At 44.1% G+C, this 17752-nt stretch overlaps 1 protein-coding gene across 5 annotated transcripts in view; it reads right to left on the bottom strand.

Moving 5' to 3' along the window:
- Positions 1-13493, bottom strand: part of LOC124015788 (BRD4-interacting chromatin-remodeling complex-associated protein-like) — a 67205-nt gene extending 53712 nt beyond the window's left edge. For 2 of the 5 annotated variants that reach the window (XM_046331266.1, XM_046331276.1), the window contains exon 1: positions 13169-13493. In XM_046331266.1, the coding sequence (XP_046187222.1) occupies positions 13169-13286 (118 nt within the window). In that variant the 5' untranslated portion in view covers positions 13287-13493. The remainder of the gene's footprint in view (positions 1-13168) is intronic. The other 3 variants (XM_046331258.1, XM_046331292.1, XM_046331283.1) reach the window with 3 other exon arrangements.
- Positions 13494-17752: the final 4259 nt, after the last annotated feature.

Raw genomic sequence — 17752 nt, 5'->3', positions numbered from 1 at the left:
TAGCCCATCCAACTACCTCATCCCCATACTGTATTTATTTATCTTGCTCCTTTGCACCCCAGTATCTCTACTTGCACATTGATCTTCTGCACATCAATCACTCCAATATTTAATTGGTATATTGTAATTACTTCACCACCATGTCCTATTTACTGCCTTACCTCCCATATCTTACCTCATTTGCAAACATTGTATATAGACTTTTTGTACTGTGTTTGTTTTACTCCATGTATATGTAACTCTGTGTTGTTGTGTGTGTCGAAATGCGTCGCTTTATTCTTGGCCAGGTTACAGTTGTAAATGAGAACTTGTTCTCAACTAGCCTACCTGGTTAAATAAAATTGAAATAAAAAAATGAAAATAAAAATGTCAGTTAGTTATATAACTAACTAACTAAGACATCAACCATACATACACACTATCAACTATACAGTTGAAGTCGGAAGTTTACATACACATTAGCGAAATACGTTTAAACTTGCACAATTTCTGACTTTTAATCCCAATAACAATTCCCTGTTTTAGGTCAGTTAGGATCACTACTTTATTTTAAGAATGTGAAATGTCAGAATAATAGTAGAGAATGATTTATTTCATGTTTTATTTATTTCATCACATTCCTAGTGAGTTATAAGATTTCATACACTCAATTAGTATTGCCTTTATATTGTTTAACTTGGGTCAAACGGTTCAGGTAGCCTTCCACAAGGTTCCCAGAATAAATTGGGTGAATTATCCTGTTTGGCCCTGTCCGGGGGGTGTCCTCGGATGGGGCCACAGTGTCTCCTGACCCCTCCTGTCTCAGCCTCCAGTATTTATGCTGCAGTAGTTTATGTGTCGGGGGGCTAGGGTCAGTTTGTTTATCTGGAGTACTTCTCCTGTCCTATTCAGGTGTCCTGTGTGAATCTAAGTGTGCGTTCTCTAATTCTCTCCTTCTCTCTTTCTTTCTCTCTCTCGGAGGACCTGAGCCCTAGGACCATGCCCCAGGACTACCTGACATGATGACTCCTTGCTGTCCCCAGTCCACCTGACCATGCTGCTGCTCCAGTTTCAACTGGCCTGGGCCCTAGGACCATGTCCCAGGACTACCTGACATGAGGACTCCTTGCTGTCCCCAGTCCACCTGGCCATGCTCCTGCTCCAGTTTCAACTGTTCTGCCTTACTATTATTCAACCATGCTGGTCATTTATGAACATTTGAACATCTTGGCCACGTTCTGTTATAATCTCCACCCGGCACAGCCAGAAGAGGACTGGCCACCCCACATAGCCCGGTTCCTCTCTAGGTTTCTTCCTAGGTTTTGGCCTTTCTAGGGAGTTTTTCCTAGCCACCGTGCTTTTACACCTGCATTGTTTGCTGTTTGGGGTTTTAGGCTGGGTTTCTGTACAGCACTTTGAGATATCAGCTGATGTACGAAGGGCTATATAAATAAATTTGATTTGATTTGATTTGATTATGGTCCATTCCTCCTGACAGAGCTGGTGTAAACGAGTCAGGTTTGTAGGGCTCCTTGCTCGCACACGCTTTTTCATTTCCGCCCACACATTTTTTTATAGGATTGAGGTCAGGGCTTTGTGATGGCCTCTCCAATACCTTGACTTTTTTGTCCTTAAGCCATAACTTTGGAAGTATGCTTGGGGTCATTGTCCATTTGGAAGACCCATTTGCGACCAAGCTTCAACTTCCTGACTGATGTCTTGAGATGTTGCTTGAATATATCCACATAATTTCCCTACCTCATGATGCCATCTATTTTGTGAAGTGCACCAGTCCCTCCTGCAGCAAAGCACCCCCACAACATGATGCTGCCACCCCCGTGCTTCACGGTTGGGATGGTGTTCTTCGGTTTGCAAGCATGCCCCTTTTTCCTCCAAACATAACGATGGTCATTATGGCCAAACAGTTCTATTTTTGTTTCAGTAGACCAGAGGACATTTCTCCAAAAAGTACAATCTTTGTCCCCATGTGCAGTTGCAAACTGTAGTCTGACTTTCATTTTTTTTCTCTACTATTATTCTGACATTTCACATTCTTAAAATGAAGTGGTGATCCTAACTGACCTGAGAGAGGGAATTTTGACTAGGATGAAATGTCAGAAATATTTTAAAACTGGGGTGTATTTAAACTTCCAACTTCAACTGTACATACATGTATACACACACACACACACACACACACACACAACTATACACACTACTGATCAAAAGTTTAGGGTCACTTAGAAATGTCCTTGTTTGTGAAAGAAAAGGTCATTTTCTGTCCCTTAAAATGACATCAAATTGATCAGAAATACAGTTTAGACATTGTTAATGTTGTAAATTACTATTGTAGCTGGAAACAGCTGATTTTTAATGGAATATCTACATACCCGTAGGCCCATTATCAGCAACCATCACTCCTGTGTTCCAATGGCACGTTGTGTTAGCTAATCCAAGTTTATAATTTTAAAAAGCTAATTGATCATTAGAAAACCATGTGGAAGTAAACTTGGAGTCACGCGATGACATGGTGTGTGGTCCTCCTACTACGACACGGGAAACCATGCAGTTTATTAAGCCACACATGAAATAAGTCTCCTATTCTCGCTATACACCAAGTCACTTGGCTCTGTAATAACCTCACATGGTCTCTCCTATCATTGCTATGCAGACGACACACAATTAATCTTCTCCTTTCTACTGGGCAGACATGGTTATTACTAAGGGGCTTTCTACTGGGCAGACATGGTTATTACCCAGGGCCTTTCTACTGGGCAGACCTGGTTATTACTAAGGGGCTTTCTACTGGGCAGACATGGTTATTACCCAGGGCCTTTCTACTGGGCAGACCTGGTTATTACTAAGGGGCTTTCTACTGGGCAGACCTGGTTATTACTAAGGGGCTTTCTACTGGGCAGACCTGGTTATTACTAAGGGGCTTTCTACTGGGCAGACCTGGTTATTACTAAGGGGCTTTCTACTGGGCAGACCTGGTTATTACTAAGGGGCTTTCTACTGGGCAGACCTGGTTATTACTAAGGGGCTTTCTACTGGGCAGACCTGGTTATTACCCAGGGGCTTTCTACTGGGCAGACCTGGTTATTACCCAGGGGCTTTCTACTGGGCAGACCTGGTTATTACTAAGGGGCTTTCTACTGGGCAGACCTGGATATTACCCAGGGGCTTTCTATTGACATATCCTCTATTGTTGATGTTGCTTTATACTACCTTGTTGCCCACAGCACAGGGTAATAAAGAACGCATTATTAAGAAACACTATCAGACCTCTGAAGTTGCTACAGATTTTATTGAGTGTGAACAATACTCCACCACCTATTCTGCCTTCCTCTTGTGATGATTTAGTTGTTAACTTTAATAGTAAATTAAGGGCAACCATTTATGCCATTACTCCATCCAAATGGAGAGTCTCTGGGATGACTGAGGAAACTAACCAATTAAAGAGAAAATGCAGAAAGGCAGAGCAGAAGTGGAGAAAGTAAATTATGATCATTTTGAGAGCAACTTAGCATACAGTACCAGTCAAAAGTTTGGACACACCTACTCATTCAAGGGTTTTCCTTTATTTTTACTATTTTCTACATTGTAGAATAATAGTGAAGACATCAGAATAAAATATATTTTAGATTCTTCAAAGTAGCCTTCTAAGCCTGGACAACAGCTTTGCACACTCTCGACATTCTCTCAACCAGTTTCATGAGGAATGCTTTTCCAACCGTCTTTAAGGAGTTCCCACATATGCTGAGCACTTGTTGGCTGCTTCTCCTTCACTCTGTGGTCTGACTCATCCCAAACCATCTCAATTTGGTTGAGGTCAGGGGATTATGGAGGCCAGGTCATCTGATACAGCACTCCATCATGAGTGTCCTCATGAGAGCCAGAGTCATCATAACACTTGATGGTGTTTGCACATGAGGAAACTTTCCATATTCACCTTCATGTCTTAAAGTAATGACGGACTGTCGTTTCACTTTGCTTATTTGAGCTGTTCTTGCCATTATACAGACTGTCTTTTACCAAATAGGGCTATTTTGTGCGCATACGGACGACGGGGTGCATACGGACGACGGGGTGCATACGGACGACGGGGTGCATACGGACGACGGGGTGCATACGGACCTCTCTGTCTAAGAGGAACGCTGCATGCGCTTACTTAATTACAAAGCAATCTGACAGAAACTCCCTCTATATGTAACATCATTCATTAAGAGGAGAATCCTAAATGACGCGTTTACAGGATAACCCTCCAGTCTCCACAGATTTGGGAAAATCTGCGGAGGGGTTTTGCCCCTAATTTGTGGAACAACCTGCAGAGTTCAAGGCAGTTAGATGGGCTGGTGTCACTCAGGCAGTTAGATGGGCTGGTGTCACTCAGGCAGTTAGATGGGCTGGTGTCACTCAGGCAGTTAGATGGGCTGGTGTCACTCAGGCAGTTAGATGGGCTGGTGTCACTCAGGCAGTTAGATGGGCTGGTGTCACTCAGGCAGTTAGATGGGCTGGTGTCACTCAGGCAGTTAGATGGGCTGGTGTCACTCAGGCAGTTAGATGGGCTGGTGTCACTCAGGCAGTTAGATGGGCTGGTGTCACTCAGGCAGTTAGATGGGCTGGTGTCACTCAGGCAGTTAGATGGGCTGGTGTCACTCAGGCAGTTAGATGGGCTGGTGTCACTCAGGCAGTTAGATGGGCTGGTGTCACTCAGGCAGTTAGATGGGCTGGTGTCACTCAGGCAGTTAGATGGGCTGGTGTCACTCAGGCAGTTAGATGGGCTGGTGTCACTCAGGCAGTTAGATGGGCTGGTGTCACTCAGGCAGTTAGATGGGCTGGTGTCACTCAGGCAGTTAGATGGGCTGGTGTCACTCAGGCAGTTAGATGGGCTGGTGTCACTCAGGCAGTTAGATGGGCTGGTGTCACTCAGGCAGTTAGATGGGCTGGTGTCACTCAGGCAGTTAGATGGGCTGGTGTCACTCAGGCAGTTAGATGGGCTGGTGTCACTCAGGCAGTTAGATGGGCTGGTGTCACTCAGGCAGTTAGATGGGCTGGTGTCACTCAGGCAGTTAGATGGGCTGGTGTCACTCAGGCAGTTAGATGGGCTGGTGTCACTCAGGCAGTTAGATGGGCTGGTGTCACTCAGGCAGTTAGATGGGCTGGTGTCACTCAGGCAGTTAGATGGGCTGGTGTCACTCAGGCAGTTAGATGGGCTGGTGTCACTCAGGCAGTTAGATGGGCTGGTGTCACTCAGGCAGTTAGATGGGCTGGTGTCACTCAGGCAGTTAGATGGGCTGGTGTCACTCAGGCAGTTAGATGGGCTGGTGTCACTCAGGCAGTTAGATGGGCTGGTGTCACTCAGGCAGTTAGATGGGCTGGTGTCACTCAGGCAGTTAGATGGGCTGGTGTCACTCAGGCAGTTAGATGGGCTGGTGTCACTCAGGCAGTTAGATGGGCTGGTGTCACTCAGGCAGTTAGATGGGCTGGTGTCACTCAGGCAGTTAGATGGGCTGGTGTCACTCAGGCAGTTAGATGGGCTGGTGTCACTCAGGCAGTTAGATGGGCTGGTGTCACTCAGGCAGTTAGATGGGCTGGTGTCACTCAGGCAGTTAGATGGGCTGGTGTCACTCAGGCAGTTAGATGGGCTGGTGTCACTCAGGCAGTTAGATGGGCTGGTGTCACTCAGGCAGTTAGATGGGCTGGTGTCACTCAGGCAGTTAGATGGGCTGGTGTCACTCAGGCAGTTAGATGGGCTGGTGTCACTCAGGCAGTTAGATGGGCTGGTGTCACTCAGGCAGTTAGATGGGCTGGTGTCACTCAGGCAGTTAGATGGGCTGGTGTCACTCAGGCAGTTAGATGGGCTGGTGTCACTCAGGCAGTTAGATGGGCTGGTGTCACTCAGGCAGTTAGATGGGCTGGTGTCACTCAGGCAGTTAGATGGGCTGGTGTCACTCAGGCAGTTAGATGGGCTGGTGTCACTCAGGCAGTTAGATGGGCTGGTGTCACTCAGGCAGTTAGATGGGCTGGTGTCACTCAGGCAGTTAGATGGGCTGGTGTCACTCAGGCAGTTAGATGGGCTGGTGTCACTCAGGCAGTTAGATGGGCTGGTGTCACTCAGGCAGTTAGATGGGCTGGTGTCACTCAGGCAGTTAGATGGGCTGGTGTCACTCAGGCAGTTAGATGGGCTGGTGTCACTCAGGCAGTTAGATGGGCTGGTGTCACTCAGGCAGTTAGATGGGCTGGTGTCACTCAGGCAGTTAACATTATTGATTGTTACTGTGTTATTGACTTGTTAATTGTTTACTCCATGTGTAACTCTGTGTTGTTTGTTCACACTGCTATGCTTTATCTTGGCCAGGTTGCAGTTGGAAATGAGAACTTGTTCTCAACTAGCCTACCTGGTTAAATAAAAGGTGAAATAAAACATTATTGATTGAGGACCTCTGTAGTTGAATGGGATTGATTTTATTTAATAGATACAGTTCTAAATCATTCTCAATGTGGCTCACAGTTTCACTGGATCAATATCAAATGTATATCTTTCTCAAGGTGGAAATTAGTTCATAGAATCCAACCAGCTCGGCAGTGACTAGTTCTGGAAAAACCTTCGCCGTAGGGTAGGCTTTTCAGCGGGTTAGCTTCACCCATGGTTGGCTGCGTGTTAACTATAATTCCAATTATGTGTTTTAACTTTAAGAAATGTCAATAATCGCTTGCGAAATGGTTTTCGAAACATGTGTCCCTTATCTTTCATATCAGCTTACACACAGCAACATCACTTCCTCCCCAGTCAGCTTACACACGGCAACATCACTTCCTCCCCAGTCAGCTTACGCACGGCAACACACTTCCTCCCCAGTCAACTTACGCACGGCAACATCACTTCCTCCCCAGTCAGCTTACGCACGGCAACATCACTTCCTCCCCAGTCATCTTACGCACGGCAACATCACTTCCTCCCCAGTCAGCTTACGCACGGCAACATCACTTCCTCCCCAGTCAGCTTACGCACGGCAACATCACTTCCTCCCCAGTCAGCTTACGCACGGCAACATCACTTCCTCCCCAGTCAGCTTACGCACGGCAACATCACTTCCTCCCCAGTCAGCTTACGCACGGCAACATCACTTCCTCCCCAGTCAGCTTACGCACGGCAACATCACTTCCTCCCCAGTCAGCTTACGCACGGCAACATCACTTCCTCCCCAGTCAGCTTACGCACGGCAACATCACTTCCTCCCCAGTCAGCTTACGCACGGCAACATCACTTCCTCCCCAGTCAGCTTACGCACGGCAACATCACTTCCTCCCCAGTCAGCTTACGCACGGCAACATCACTTCCTCCCCAGTCAGCTTACGCACGGCAACATCACTTCCTCCCCAGTCAGCTTACGCACGGCAACATCACTTCCTCCCCAGTCAGCTTACGCACGGCAACATCACTTCCTCCCCAGTCAGCTTACGCACGGCAACATCACTTCCTCCGCAGTCAACTTACGCACGGCAACATCACTTCCTCCCCAGTCAGCTTACGCACGGCAACATCACTTCCTCCGCAGTCAACTTACGCACGGCAACATCACTTCCTCCCCAGTCAGCTTACACACGGCAACATCACTTCCTCCGCAGTTAACTAGATAGATAATTAGCACAGGTATCCGCCTAGTTCTTCCATAAACAAGCGCTGTAACACAAAAGTATGGCCGTGTGAGAACACTAACCTAACCTTATAAAGTAGTAATGTTACTGTTTTGCTGATATGAAAGACACGGAACGGAACGTATGTTTCCAACACCATAACACAGGCCATGCGTTTTAACTTTCAGAATGAGTGTTGGGGCTCGCAAACAATACTCCCCCGGCCAGAAGATAATATCGTCAATAAAGGTAGTCAGCGTCTAGGAATGGGTTAGCCGGTGACATGCTTTGGAGACTGCTTTCCGTCACACTCTAGGAAACTGAAACCTGGCTGCACTGAAAGTGTGATTATCGTTTAGGGGGAAGTTGTGGTATTTCTCTCCATTCTCTGTTTTGGCCGAAAGAACAGACTTCCACCAAGGTCATAGGCTACATGTTCCTCATTGCGTCCTGAATCTAATCACAGCATCGCGATACCACTAAACTTGATTTTCCATGCCAAAACAGAAAACATGAAGTAGACTAAACATCAATTAAAACGGGCCTTTAATATCATGATGTTAACTATCTCAAATATGCTTAGGGAAAAAATACATTTGAATCCAGGTGACAACAGGAAGCAGGATGTGTTTGCAATACTAGAACGTATTTTTCTCCTCTAGAAATTCATCTGTAACCATACAATCGAATCAAAATTGCCCACGGACCTGGGCCGAAAATTAGGGAAACATGGCTAATAGACAAAGCTTGACTAAAATCACCTGGAAAGGGAAAGAAAATAATATCATTTTAAAAATTGGTTGAAAAATTGACAGGACATATTCAAAACTTTCCAGATTGACTTGACTTAAGGTTTTACTGCTAACCCAGAAAGCATTACATGGGCTTGCTCCTACCCATCTCTCCAATTTGGTCCTGCCGTACATACCTACACGTACGCTACGGTCACAAGACGCAGGCCTCCTTATTGTCCCTAGAATTCCTAAGCAAACAGCTGGAGGCAGGGCTTTCTCCTATAGAGCTCCATTTTTATGGAATGGTCTGCCAACCCATGTGCGAGACGCAGACTCGGTCTCATTATTATTATTATTATTAACCTTTAAGTCTTTATTGAAGACTCATCTCTTCAGTAGGTCCTATTGAGTGTAGTCTGGCCCAGGAGTGTGAAGATGAACAAAAAGGCACTGGAGCAACGAACCGCCATTGCTGTCTCTGCCTGGCCGGTTCCCCTCTCTCCACTGGGATTCTCTGCCTCTAACACTATTACAGGGGCTGAGTCACTGGCTTACTGGGGCTCTCTCATGCCGTCCCTGCAGGGGGTGCGTCACCTGAGTTTGTGTCGGGGGGCTAGGGTTAGTCTGTTAAATATTGGGAATTTCTCCTGTCTAATCCGGTGTCCTGTGTGAATTTATGCATGCTCTCTAATTCTCTCTTTCTCACTCTCGGAGGACCTGAACCCTAGGATCATGCCTCAGGATTACCTGGACTGATAACTCCTTGCTGTCCCCAGTCCACCTGGCCGTGCTGCTGCTCCAGTTTCAACTGTTCTGCCTGCGGCTATGGAACCCTGACCTGTTCACCGGACGTACTACCTGTCCCAGACCTGCTGTTTTCAACTCTCTAGAGACAGCAGGAGCGGTAGAGATACTCTGAATGATCGGCTATGAAAAGCCAACTGACATTTTCTCCTGAGGTGCTGACCTGTTGCACCCTCAACAACTACTGTGATTATTATGATCTGACCCTGCTGGTAATCTATGAACATTTGAACATCTTGGCCATGTTTCTGCTATAATCTCCATCCGGCACAGCCAGAAGAGGACTGGCCACCCCTCAGAGCCTGGTTCCGCTCTAGGTTTCTTCCTAGGGAGTTTTTTCTAGCCACCGTGCTTCTACGTCTACATTGCTTGCCGTCTGTGGTTTTAGGCTGGGTTTCTGGAACAGCACTTTGTGGCATCAGCTGATGTAAGAAGGGCTTCATAAATCAATTTGATTAACTTTACTCACACAGACCATCAGGGCAAATGACATACATAGCCTTCTGCTTCCTGTTAACCAACAGGAAGTACCAGTGATGTGCACACTATATAAGTGATGTGGGGCTACAATAGTGTTTTGCTAGTAAATGTTGGGACACATCCTATAACATTGAGGAGTTTATCACAACAGTCACAGGATTCATCAATAAGTACATAGACTAGGTAAATCCCACATTGACTAAGAACTAGCCGACAGTTAGACTTACTGGGGTCCGACAACAAAAAAGACATTATAGACTAAATACTTTACAATGTACATACAGTACCAGTCAAAAGTTTGGACACACCTACTCATTCAAGGGTGTTTCCTTCATTTTTACTATTTTGTACATTGTAGAATAATAATGAAAACTATGAAATAATACTTATGGAACCATGCAGTAACCCAAAAGTGTAAAACAAATGAAAACATGAGATTATTCAAAGTAGCCACCCTTTGCCTTGATGACCACTTTGCACACTCTTGGCATTCTCTCTCAACCAGCTTCACCTGGAATGCTTTTCCAACTGTCTTGAAGGAGTTCCCACATATGCTGAGCACTTGTTGGCTGCTTTTCCTTCACTCTGTGGTCCAAACTCATCCAAAACCATCTCAATTTGTTTGAGGTCTGGTGATTGTAGAGGCCAGGTCATCTGATAAAGCACTCCATCACTCTCCTTCTTGGTCAAATAGCCCTTACACAGCGTGGAGGTGTGTTGGGTCATTGTCTTGTTTAAAAACAAATGATAGTTCCAGTAAGCCCAAACCAGATGGGTTGACGTATCGCTGCAGAATGCTGTGGTAGCCATGCTGGTTAAGAGAGCCTTGAATTAAAAAAGCATTTTATTCAATTTGTAAGTCGCTCTGGATAAGAGCGTCTGCTAAATGACTTAAATGTAATGTAAATGATTTTATTAAATCACCGAGTGTCACCACAAAGCTCCCCCATACTATCACACCTCCATGCTTCATGGTGGGAACCACACATGCAGAGATCATGGTTCTCCAACTCTGCGTCTCACAAACACACGGTGGTTGGAACAAAAAATATCAAATTTGGATTCATTAGACCAAAGGACAGATCTCCACTGGTTTAATGTCCATTGCTCATGTTTCTTGGCACAAGCAAGTCTCTTATTATTATTCGACCACGAACGCCTGATTCACACATCTGATGTTGAGATGCGTCTGCTACTGAAGCATTTATTTGTGCTGCAATCTGAGGCTGGTAACTAATGAACTTATCCTCTGCAGCAGAGGTAATTCTGGGTCTTCCTTTCCTGTGGCAGTCCTCATGAGAGCCAGTTTCATCATTGCACTTGGTGGTTTTTGTGACTGCACATGAAGAAACTTTAAAAGTTCTTGAAATGTTCCTTATTGACTGATCTTCATGTCTTAAAGTAATGGTAGACTGGCGTTTCTCTTTACTTATTTGAGCGGTTCTTGCCATAATATGGGCTATCTTCTGTATACCACCCCCTACCTTGACATAACACAACTGATTGGCTCAAACACATTAAGGAGGAAAGAAATTGCACAAATTAACTTAACAAGGCACACCTGTTAATTTAATTGCATTCCAGGTGACTACCTCATGAAGCTGGTTGACAGAATGTGCAAAGTTGTCATCAAGGCAAAGGGTAGCTTCTTTGAAGAATATAAAATATATTTTGATTTGTTTAACACTTCTTTGGTTACTACATGATTCCATATGTGTTATTTCAAAGCTTTGATGTCTTCACCATTATTCTACAATGTAGAAAATAGTTTTTTTAAATAAAGAAACCCTGGAATGAGTAGGTGTCCCCAAACTTTTGACTTGGTGTACATTTAAAAACACCAAGGGAACATGTGGTGTGAATCTATCAGTTACACAACAAGTAGGTCACTTTGTGCCGTGAGGTGTTGCTGTATTTGTTTTTTGAAACCAGGTTTGCTGTTCACTTGCGCTATATAAGATGGGAGTTCCATGCAATCATGGCTCTGTATAATTCTGTACGTTTCCTTGAATTTGTTCTGGACCTGGGGACTGTGAAAAGACACCTGGTGGCATGTCTGGTGGGGTAAGTGTGTGTTTCAGTGCTCTGTGTAAGTTGACTATGCAAACCATTTGGAATTTACAACATTTTAATATGTATTGCAAAAACAATAAGTGATGCAGTCAGTCTTTCCTCTACTCTTAGCCAAGAGAGACTGGCATGCATAGTATTAAAATTAGCCTTCTGATTATAATAAAGAGCAAGACATGTCGCTCTGTTCTGGGCCAGCTGCAGTTTAACTAGGTCTTTCTTTGCAGCATTTTACCATATGACTGGACAACAATCAAGAAAACTAGAGCCTGCAGGACTTGCTTTGTTGAGTGTGGTGTCAAATCTCTTTACTATGGACAGACCTCTCCTGAGCTTTACAACCATTGGAAACTCATTATCAAAACATGTAGATTCAATCTAAGGTAAAAACCAATTTAGTCATCTCAACTTGTTTCAACAGCCACACAATATTACCAGATTCTAGAAATGATATAGGGAATGATGTGTACCAAATACAATATGGCAGACGTTGAAAAGCCATAACAAATAGGTTCTCAACAACAGATTATAGATTAACGTCAAATACACTCGAGATAAAAATGTGCGGTTCACACTCACTCCATCATCATTCCTTTTATAGATTTATTTTAATACAAACAAAGAATGGAAGCTCAATTCAGAGTTGCCAAATATTGATGCAAGCTGTACAAAGATGTTGCTCAAAGCAGCAATGTTTTAAATATCTCTACTATGGTCGTATCGAGTATTGACAGAAACAAATTGAGTAGTAGCAAGCTAACGGTAGATCAAATGGTGAGTTTAGGTAGGCGGACACTAGAGCAGCGGATTGACACCAGTGTCCGATATAAAACGAAGTCCATTTGCTGTTCTCCCGAATGTTGGTTTGAAGCTGAAGCGCTCGAGCCATTGCAGCCAGCAGAGCAGAGCATATGAACGGAGGGACACTGCGAGACTAACTAGTGTTGAATGAATCTAATGTATTTACATGATAGTCGTTTTTCCCTGGAACTACAGTGTCCTCTAAAATAATTCGCATGTTCGCTTGATGCATGTAGCTAATTGTCCGAATTTACTAACCATTTGAAGCTTTTGGTGCAGTTTCCCTTTCGTTAGCATTAGCTGCTAGGTTAGCTGACTATCAACATTCGTGTTAACACATTCCGACGTAGTATACATTTGACATTTAAAACATCACAAGCGGGTTTAGTATCAACGGCAGCATTGCACTTCAGCTTGCATGACGCATTATTTTGTTTGTCTTAAATGCAATTGCGTAGCTAGCTCCTTGCAAGCAAAATATGAGTTAATGTTGGAATACTCTTGGACAAGGGGTTGTGCTTGGGAATTTGTTGGAAAATGAAACGCCTTGCCATGCAAGGACTACGGAATTTTGATCGAGGTTTGCAGTCTGCAAATGGTGTAGCTTTATTCTAGTTATTCAGATTAATAGAGAAATTGCTACATTGTCACAAACTCACCCAAGACGAGAGGTGCAGGCAGCACGGGGTCTCCGGGACAGCCTCGCACGGGCTTCCATACAGGACCCGGATACAGGCAGGAAACAGACGACTGCTGACTTCGCCTGTTCAAATTCATTGTTGCGTGTGCTTTCTATTTCTAAATGAGCGCCAGTTTATCCGTCATAATACCTCGTTTATCCCCGTGCAACAGGCAATGATCCAGTTTATACCATAGACGTAACAATGAATGCTCTGTCATACAGATAATTATATAGCTGCAAACAAAGTATATTGAAACATTGTGCAGTTTTGTAATGCATTTTTGTTCTTATAGCTTTATAAGCTTATATACACTGTTAGAAACTAATGGAAACATTATCACTTAATTTAACTGGGTTGAGGTTATGCTATTTGCATGTTATGTGTGAGATTGTGTTAATAACCAGGGTATTGGGGTAACCATGATTTACATACCCCCTACACTGACGTTACAGGCAAATACACGGCTATCCTCCTTTGCCTCAGGCAGAGCTGCTTTCGTGATAAAGCTATTTTATTTGTGATTAAATATAGCTTGTTATGTGATTGGCCGAAAGCTAAATATCTAGCAAATAAAAAGGCAGGGACTAGTCATTTAACTCATGACTAAGGTAAATTACCTCCAGCATACAGGGGAAGTTTATGACCTTTAAATATATTCTTCCCTGGGGGCGTGTTTTTTTGTGTTGTTTACACTCAGTGATTGGTTGAATTTGAATGGGGACTGGAAATAATTGGCCAAATTGTGTGTAATTACAGAAGGTTCTAGTTCATTTTGACGCTAGACTCAAATCATATAGTATTTAAAAAATGAACACCTTTTCATAAAAATAATATTCCTATGGAGTTGAATGAAGCATGCATTTAGAGGAAATGTAAAGTATCTGACCAGCGGCAAACTCGGACAAAGGTCACCTCGCTCAGCATGCTATGACGAGCAAAGGTATTTTGCGAGATATCTATGCATGTTTAACCATGCATTTAGAGACTTTCGGTAATGCATAAAACATGGACGATGATGTACTCAGCTCTTCTGCGACTCTATTTTACAAACATTCTCCACTAGAGGGCGCAGACGGATTGATTTCAGCACCAAGTACATGTTTTGATTTATTTCCATACAGGATTTACCCCAATGTTTTATCCAAAACTAAAAGGCTCAGACTTTTCTGTTTCAGTTTACGCTGGCCAACATTCATGTCTCACTGGGCCATGGCTCCAGCAGACCTGCTCTCACTTTGGACCAAAGCCAGGCCACTGGTATTTTCAGCCAGCATTTACATAAAAAATAGCCCAAAGGCCGGCAGATGGAGGTAACATAATAATGGCTAACTGAACTTTAACACCTTCTCACAAAGCAACTGTTTGGTTGTTGATTCTACTATTCACAAGTCCTCAGTGTCAGTCCTAGCTTTGGAAACACAATTTCCCTACATAATATAAGTGCCCCATAGGGCGGCGCACAATTGGCCCAGCTCTGTCCGGGTTAGGGGTAGGCCGTCATTGTAAAATAAGAATTTGCTCTTAATAAAGGTTAAATTTAAAAACATAAAAGGGTGTATAGACCAGTGAAACACTGGGGAGGCAGGTAGCCTAGTGGTTAGAGTGTTGGACTTTTAACCTAAAGGTTGCAAGATCAAATCCCTGAGCTTACAAGATAAAAATCTGTCATTCTGCCCCTGAACAAGGCAGTTAACACACTGTTCCTCGGCTGTCATTGAAAATGTCATTGACTTGCCTAGTTAAAAAAATACAGTTGAAAAGCTGTGTTACAGTATCCAGACCAGAGCCTTCCTGCTGTAACTCTATCAGTATGGTTACATGCACACTGATAACTAGATACTGATTATGGCATTAGCCACGTGAATGCCTTACTCTACTTATCTTCGTAGGCTCAAGGTCATAATCGAGGTAAGCGTACACTGATCAAAGCACCAGCTTTTCTTTCAAATTATTAGGACTTTAATCAGAGTAATAGCGGTGTATTTGATCTGCGCATGTGCGGGCACAAGCGGCGATAGCGTCCTTTTGCGCGAGTGAGTTCGGAAAAACTGAAAGTATGCAGTGTAGAAATATCTTTATTAACATGCAAACTTTATATGTCCGGACTCAGAATCAAATATGCTTATTAAAGATAACATGGTACTGTAGCTGTGGTAGAGCGCTTCTTTTGATTGCCTATTTTCTGCATTTATCAAAGTCCCATCAGGAAGCCTGATTTCAGAAGTGTCCACGTGTTTGGTATTCATCAGGATCCCCATTAGCCGCTACAAAAGCGTCAGCTACTCTTCCAGGGGTCCACATGAAGCCTGACATAATCCATAGTACAGAACATTATTAGTCAAGGACTGAAATACATACATTTAAATGTCACACACAGCCTACATATCAGTACTACACACAATATCTAGGTCTAATACATGGTACAGTGTAAATTACAATACAATATATATAAAATGGCTGTCTCTTCAGTCCCCTTTGTGCACTAAGGTGTTATTTTCTTTTTTTGTGGGGGGGGGGTATGCTAGCTTGAGTTACCTGTGTTGGCAGACAGTCCCATGTATTCATGGCTCTATTTAAAACATTTGCATTTTCCAGCCTCTGTTCTGGACCTGGGAACTGTGAAGATACCTCTGGTATCAATCTTCTGTAGCTCAGTTGGTAGAGCATGGCGCTTGTTACGCCAGGGTAGTGGGTTCGATCCCCGGGACCACCCATACGTAGAATGTATGCACACATGACTGTAAGTTGCTTTGGATAAAAGTGTCTGCTAAATGGCATATATTATTATTATAATCTCTCCTCAACTTTAAAGCCAACAGAGATTGACATGCATGTTACTGACACTTTCCCTCCATGTACACTACCGGTCAAAAGTTTGGGGTCACTTAGAAATGTCCTTGTTTTTCAAAAGAAAAGCACATTTTTTTGTCCATTAAAATAACATCAAATTTATCAGAAATACGGTGTAGACATTGTTAATGTTGTAAGTGACTATTGTAGCTAGAAACGGAATATGTTTTATGGAATATCTACATAGGCGTACAGAGGCCCATTATCAGCAACCATCACTCCTGTGTTCCAATGGCATGTTGTGTTAGCTAATACAAGTTTATCATTTGAAAAGGCTAATTGATCGTTAGAAAACCCTTTTGGGCAAGACGGATTACCAGTACGTGTACTCAAAGCATGCTCAAACCAACTGTTAAGTGTCTTCACTGACATTTTCAACCTCTCCCTGACCAAGTCTGTAATACATACATGTTTCAAGCAGACCACCATAGTCCCTGTGCCCAAAGAAGTGAAGGTAACCTGCGAAGGTAACCTGCCTAAATGATTACCATCCCATGGCACTCACGTCGGTAGCCATGAAGTGCTTTGAAAGGCTGGTCCTGGCTCACATCAACAGTATCCTCCCGGACACCCTAGACCCACTCTAATTTGCATACAGCCCCAACAGATCCACAGATGAAGCGATCTCAATCACACTCCACACTGCCCTTTCCCACCTGGACAAAAGGAACACCTATGTGAGAATGCTGTTCATTGACTACAGCTCATCGTTCAACACCATAGTGCCCACGAAACTCATCACTAAGCTAAGGACTCGGGGCTAAACAACTGGATCCTGGACTTCCTGATGGGCCGCCCCAGGGGGTAAGAGTAGGCAACAATAAGTCTGCCACGCTGATCCTCAACACTGGTGCCCATCAGGGTTGTGTACTTAGTCCCCTCCTGTATTCCCTGTCCACCCATGACTGCATGGCCAAACATGACTCCAACACCGTCGTTAAGTTTGCTGACTACACAACAGTGGTAGGCCTGATCACCGACAACGATGAGACAGCCTATAGAGAGGAGGACGGAGAACTGACAGTGTGGTGCCAGGACACCTCTCCCTCAATGTGAGCAAGACAAAGGACCTGATTGTGGTAGGAAAAGGCGGCCTGAACAGGCCCCCATTAACATTGACAGGGCTGTAGTTGAGCGGAAAGTTTCAAGTTCCTTGGTGTCCACATCACCAACGAACAAATCAAATTGATTTATCTAGCCCTTCGTACATCAGCTGATATCTCAAAGTGCTGTACAGAAACCCAGCCTAAAACCCCAAACAGCAAGCAATGCAGGTGTAGAAGCACAGTGGCTAGGAAAAACTCCCTAGAAAGGCCAAAACCTAGGAAGGAACCTAGAGAAGAACCAGGCTATGTGGGGTGGCCAGTCCTCTTCTGGCTGGGCCAGGTGGAGATTGTAACAGAACATGGCCAAGATTTTCAAATGTTCATAAATGACCAGCATGGTCAAATAATAATAATCACAGGCAGAACAGTTGAAACTGGAGCAGCAGCATAGCCAGGTGGACTGGGGACAGCAAGGAGTCATCATGTCAGGTAGTCCTGAGGCATGGTCCTAGGGCTCAGGTCCTCTGAGAGAGAGAGAGAAAGAAAGAGAGAACTAGAGAGAGCATACTTAAATTCACACAGGACACCGGATAGGACAGGAGAAGTACTCCAGATATAACAAACTGACCCTAGCCCCCCGACACATAAACTACTGCAGCATAAA

The sequence above is a fragment of the Oncorhynchus gorbuscha genome, linkage group LG02, assembly GCF_021184085.1.
Source record: "Oncorhynchus gorbuscha isolate QuinsamMale2020 ecotype Even-year linkage group LG02, OgorEven_v1.0, whole genome shotgun sequence".
Classification (NCBI taxonomy): Eukaryota; Metazoa; Chordata; class Actinopteri; order Salmoniformes; family Salmonidae; genus Oncorhynchus; species Oncorhynchus gorbuscha.
This window is presented reverse-complemented; position numbering and strand designations above follow the sequence as displayed.